Source organism: Bactrocera latifrons, unplaced genomic scaffold (genome assembly GCF_001853355.1).
Source record: "Bactrocera latifrons isolate USDA-ARS-PBARC rearing strain unplaced genomic scaffold, ASM185335v1 scaffold_385, whole genome shotgun sequence".
Lineage (NCBI taxonomy): Eukaryota > Metazoa > Arthropoda > Insecta > Diptera > Tephritidae > Bactrocera > Bactrocera latifrons.
The window spans coordinates 84,107-90,052 of NW_017537029.1; the positions used below are offsets into that span (position 1 = coordinate 84,107).

At 35.9% G+C, this 5,946-nt stretch overlaps 1 protein-coding gene across 2 annotated transcripts in view; it reads left to right on the forward strand.

The window, feature by feature from the left end:
• Nucleotides 1-1,853: 1,853 nt before the first annotated feature.
• Nucleotides 1,854-5,946, forward strand: part of LOC108972191 (LIM/homeobox protein Lhx3) — a 76,660-nt gene continuing 72,567 nt past the window's right edge. For both annotated transcript variants that reach the window (XM_018938705.1, XM_018938706.1), the window contains exon 1: nt 1,854-2,770. In XM_018938705.1, the coding sequence (XP_018794250.1) occupies nt 2,263-2,770 (508 nt within the window). In that variant the 5' untranslated portion in view covers nt 1,854-2,262. The remainder of the gene's footprint in view (nt 2,771-5,946) is intronic.

Genomic DNA, 5,946 nt, shown 5'->3' on the forward strand with positions numbered 1-5,946 from the left:
GAAGTTTGTAGATGAACGTTATTGGACCACTGCCAAGTCCACAAAACGCCAATAAACGAAAATATATAAAATGTCATAACTAAGCGATAAATTAAGATATACCATAGAACTGTTACTTGACACAGGGGATCGCAGGTACAAGGAGCGCTTATGGCCTTCAAATTTTGAAGGTATGGTCGTGACCCTGCCTTCTAAAGCACTCCTACCGGCATTGTAAAAATGGATGACAGGCTGATAACGCCGCTCACTCCCCATATAACGGAGGGACTTAAATTTTATCCACGGGATGGTATGAGGCTTTACAGGAAATTGCATAAATCGGACTTAAACCACGCCATCTTCCTATATAACACAATTTTGAATTCCATTTGATTCTTTCATTTTCCAGTATACAATCTAAGAAGCAATTAATATAACAAAGTAAGACTTTGCACCAGTAGTGCCTTTGAATATACTAATTACCAAAGAATGTCTAAGTCGAACCAAAACTTTTCAAGCCCTGAGGAGTCGAATATTTATACCCCAGTACCTATAGTTGACTTTTTAACCGAAATTATCGGCTATTGTTTGAGATATATAATTAAAAGAAGGATTTTTGAACTTCCCTGTGAGTTTATACCGCAAATATCGGCCAGTTGCAAGAGTATCAAATGAACGAACTAAGCTCTTCCGTACTTGGTGTTTCAAAATTTCGTAGTTCCTTTACGCAACGTGCATGTTTTCCAACTTTGAACTCGTAAAACTGTTTATCAATATTCTAAAACAATACTCCAATTCGTTTTTTTTTATACTTTTACGCACTATCTTCGAATATCAATAGCTTGCTGCTAACCAACATACACGCGCATGAAAGCTCTTTTTTCATAAAAAACAACCTTCTAATTTCGATACGCGTAGTCATCATATTTATAAATAGTAAATATATACGTAGAAGCGGCACTTGCATAAGAATGGTAAAATGTACGTAAGTCGGTATATACATATGTATGAGTGTGTATGTGAGTAGGTAATAAAAGGTATTTATTGAGAGGCCGCGTTGTTGCACAGACGTAAGCAGCTGATAGGGTCTTCTAAACAACTCGAGCGGCAACTGATATAGAGAACAAACAAACCCAAAGAGGAGCAAAACAGATATTTAGATAGTAGCACTCGAAAGAAGTGGAGAAGGTGTTTTAGAATTGCAAGGTAAACGCGCTTGTATGTATGTACAAATGTGTTTGCTTATATGTGATTCATGTTGGTGTGTATATTTGTAAGTACCCAATAGCAATATCATGAATACCAATTCCAATTCAAGGTGATAAGAAGCGACTACTTTAAATCGTCATATCTTCATATATGTATTTACAAACATAGAAACGTATATGCATTAATATCTTTTGAATATGAAACAATCTTACTGCCACCACCTCCTCGATAGCGCATCTGGACTTGGGTCGACAGAAAGGCGGTAAACATTGTGGTTTTACCGTAAAAGCGGTGCGGTTGTGCTATTAAACGGCTCGGAGGCAAATTGTGTAAATACATATATAAAAAAGAAATATACATATATGCTTACATGAAAGTTAAGTTATATATGTACGTACATATGTGCAAAGCATTAACATGCAGCTTTTAATGAGATGAATTATTTTGCTTTAAATCGCTGAATATAATTCTATGTAAATACGACAAATATATTTTATTTTATTCGTTAGTATAAATAATTTGTGGTATGGTACTCAAAGTAAGTAAAATTTCTAAAGTCAAATAATAGTAACTCGAAGACACGTGCAAAAAACTGGGAAAAATTTTTAAATTTATTTATTACCAAAAAGAATATAAAGAAATTAAATTAAAACCAAAAAAAAAAAACAAACGTTCAAAAATATAAAACAAAAAAGTAAATAAAAATAAGTAAATAAAAATTAATTAATCGCACACTCCTCCAAATACCGTCGGCAATTCGTGCACATATACGAGTACAAAAATACCGTCGGCATACACTTATGTACATATTCGGTATTCTGTATGTGTGCGCATCCTTTGAACGCCATTAAAGCCAGTGCCAAGTCAGCCGCAAAGGCTGTAAAGTGAATACCTGCCTACCCACATACCCGCACACTCAAGTGTAGATTTCATTGCTGATGCTCATTTCCGTGCGTCGTGCGCGTATATGTGTGCGCCCGTGTATGTCAATAGATAATTACAAAATTTGTTGATGTTTGTGTGGAGCAGTCTGCATTATATTAGCATTACAATAGTAAACGTGTTGCATTAGCAATGATGCAAACTTTGAAACCGCCACCACCACTATTACAACACCATCATCAACACCAGCCGACGCCGCAGCCACAGCCGCAGCCTCATTCGTCATTGGCCTCGTCATTGTTTAGCAGCAGCAACATTTCTATTATGAATAATCATATCCATCAGCAGCAACAGCAACAAAACCAACAACCACATCCTCTGCTGCATAATCATCAAAATCCACAAACGATGATGCAACAACCGCAGCCCAGTCACCTAGTACCTCCTTTGCCTACGCTGCCAACGCTGCCTATATTGCCGCCGTTGCCACCTACACTGACGCCACAGGCTCCCACAATAATGAATAGCAGCATAGGTAAAGCTATTGGTAGTAGGAGTATTCTACAGCATAATCACAGTTCCACAAGTCAACAGCAGCGGCAAGATAACAATAACCTGACTGTTGCCGGTGTCCATCTTGACGATGAACCAAATCCTGAAATGGTGCTCGCTTTGATCTCAAGGAATCGTGCGCTCGAGGGTAAGTCATTCAGTTTGAGCAACTAAATCGCATGAATTAGACCACCTGTCCATCAAATGGGTAGAAAAGAAACAAACGAAAAACAAAAAGTAATTCCATTAAATAGTAAGGCTGTAGTTACAGCGGTGCGCACATAAATAGTGGTGTATGAAGCTTGATTAACTGTGACTTGTCAAGTGAGAAATTTTAGTTTTCTTAGAAAAATGTTTGAATGTTATAAAAAAATAATTTGTTTTTTAGAAAGAATTCGTGTTATAATATTTTTTATCCAAGTCTTTAAAAAAAATAATAAGGTGGGGCAAAAATTAAAAAGAAAAACAAGAAAAAACGTTAAGGTCAGTGGCCTCGAAGCTATATACCCTTTACACATACAAAATATTCCTTACAAGAACTTGATTTTGATGGTCAGCTTGTATGGCAGCTATATACTTTGCCTTGGAGAATAACTCACGCCATATTCGGTCAAGTGAAATCTCATTAAATGAATGAGTTCTTTGTGGATTACATCAATCGGAAATAAACCATGCCAATTTTCGTAAAGATATTTTGTGAAATAAAAAAGTTTCCATATCAGGATCGATAAGTATATGGCAGTTATATGTTTTAGGCGTTCACAATTTTGCTCAGAAAGTTTAAAAGTTCATATCTTTTTAAAGAAAAGAGCATGAACATAACAGAAAAAGGTAAAATCCTAAAGGATACGCCATTTGTTCTTTACCATATTTGCAGAATTGGTGCTTCAAAATAGGCCTCAGTTTCAGCGATTTCTTTTCAGTTTTTCTTCAGCTTTGAAAACAAGAAAAAGTCACTGGGAATCAGTTCTAGAAATAGTAAGCGTTATAATTTTGCTATACTTGTGGCAAATTCTTTTTTTGTCTCTTTGAGTTCAGTGACTCTTGAAACGTCATTTGCTTGACCCTTCACGCTATTATGCTGTGAGACGTTGCCTTTTAGCTAGGGAACGGTGTTGCGGACACCGCGTGAAACCTCTGATTTCCGCAATTCCGTATTGTACGTACGCGATATTTGCACCTATCGGCCTCTTGTTGGCAGGAGATTCTAGAGCGTTATTGCCCCTGCAGGCAGGAGCCCAGAAACTTCGCAATTTAACTCGCGCACCACTCATTCCCCCACCTTGTGAGGGCAGTCAATTGCTGGTTGAGAATGAAGTCCAAATCCCAATTTCCACTAGGTCAATCAACGAACGCTATTCTACTGATAAATAGTATCTGATGATGGTAGGACCATATGAGGTTTGTTCAAAAAAATATTGCCAATTTTGCCTTTGCTAAGAATGTGTGTCTCATTATTGTGTTATTCTGGCCAAATATTCGTGCACAAGCAACGTTGTATGAGCAATGGCGTTATCATGGTGATAAAAGCAATTTTTGTTCTTTCACAAATTCGGGAATTTCTGATTGATTCGCGGAAATTGCGTAAAGATTTCTGGAAATATTCTTTATTTACCTGACAATTCTTTGGCAAGAACTCATGATGGACGACTCCCCTGCAAATGAATAAACTTGTAAACAAAATCCTCGCATTCGACATAACTTGTCGCGCTCTTTTCAGTCTTGGTGGCAGCTTTTATGGTGATTCTGGAGTATTGGTTTTCGATTTTTCGAAGAAATTGTTCAGATCAGATTACTATAGCATATAGCTGCCATATAAACTGATTGGTCAAAATCGAGTTCTTTAAGGAATCTTTTGTAATTGTGAACGGTATTATGGCTTCGGTACAATGAAAGTTAACGTTTTCTTGTTTTCGACCAGTTTCTCATCACTTGATTTAAAAGAAACAGATTCATTTGATTATACTATTATTCTTTTTATACCACTTTTACTTCTCGACTTAGCATTCGATGAGCTAAACATCCTCATGATTTATGATTTTGCCACAATCCTAATTTTTTATATACATATATGTTAGTTAGAGTTTTTATAGTGTACTCACTGCCAGTATTTGAAGCGAAATCAAGTTTTTTTTTATATAAAATTTCAGTTCAATTGTGAGTTCCAAGTCAATGTCAGCTGTTGCATTGCTATTTTTACTAACTCACCTGTAGCTATATATCTAAGACACGGAAAAAGAAAATCTGAAAAACTTAAAGTGCACATCTCTTAAATTTATTATTACGGGTAGCATATGAAAAGTTGTAAGTTGAAAACTTAAGATAGTGCTATTATTAATATTTGTTTACCCTTATTGGAACTATGAACCGAAATTGTTAGCAAGACGTTACATTTTTCTCGTCTACTACAATATGTTGTGCTGGGTGGTCCGTTGGTGAATTACTTGCACGTGCTTGTAATACGAGTATAAAAAAACCCTCTACTTCAAGTTCTTAGTTATACAACCGCTTGAGTTAATTGGAGCACTCTCTATAGCTTTTATATTTATATTATTGGAACTTATATTTGAAAATATTATGTAAATGAAATTTCATTCCTAGGTTCATTTTTTAACTGAGGAAAGGGGGTTAAATCCGCAGAAATTGATGTATGGGGAAGAAACTTCCACTAAAGTTATTGATGTAGCGTTCGCAGCGGATAAACTTCTTGCGAATCGCTAGATCCTACATTTTCCAGCCTTCAAAAGTTACCTCTCTTTGTTAAACATTTGACAGTTCTTTTACTAAAGATGGAAAACGAGTGCGATGATCTCCTTCGAACGACTTCAAGATTTTTATATATTCACAAGATGTGCTCAGTGCATAATAGTTTTGTTCACCTGACGTTGGTTTTAAGCATTTAAACATAATCGAGGGTAGATTTAAGGTTATATACATATAAAATTAAAAAAAAAAAATGATTTCCGGGTATTTGTCCGACCGTCAACCTATCCTTACATAAAGTACCTGTATTTAATTGAGTGATTATATCAGTAAAACAGTTAACTTGCTGAAATTTCATTTCTCAAAACTACTTAAGGGGTAAGTGATATTTTAACCATCATTAGTTTATTCATATTTCAAGAGTAAACCAAATATTTTTTCATAAAGTTATGCGTCTTTCAAGTACAGGAGGGGCAAAAGGAGGCGTAACGACGATTGGGTTGGGTTTAATTTCCACACTTCTGTATTTTGCCTTTTCATCTCAATTTATCAGAAAAACTTCTTCTTCTTTATTGGCGTAGACACCGCTTACGCGATTATAGCCGAGTTAACAACAGCGCG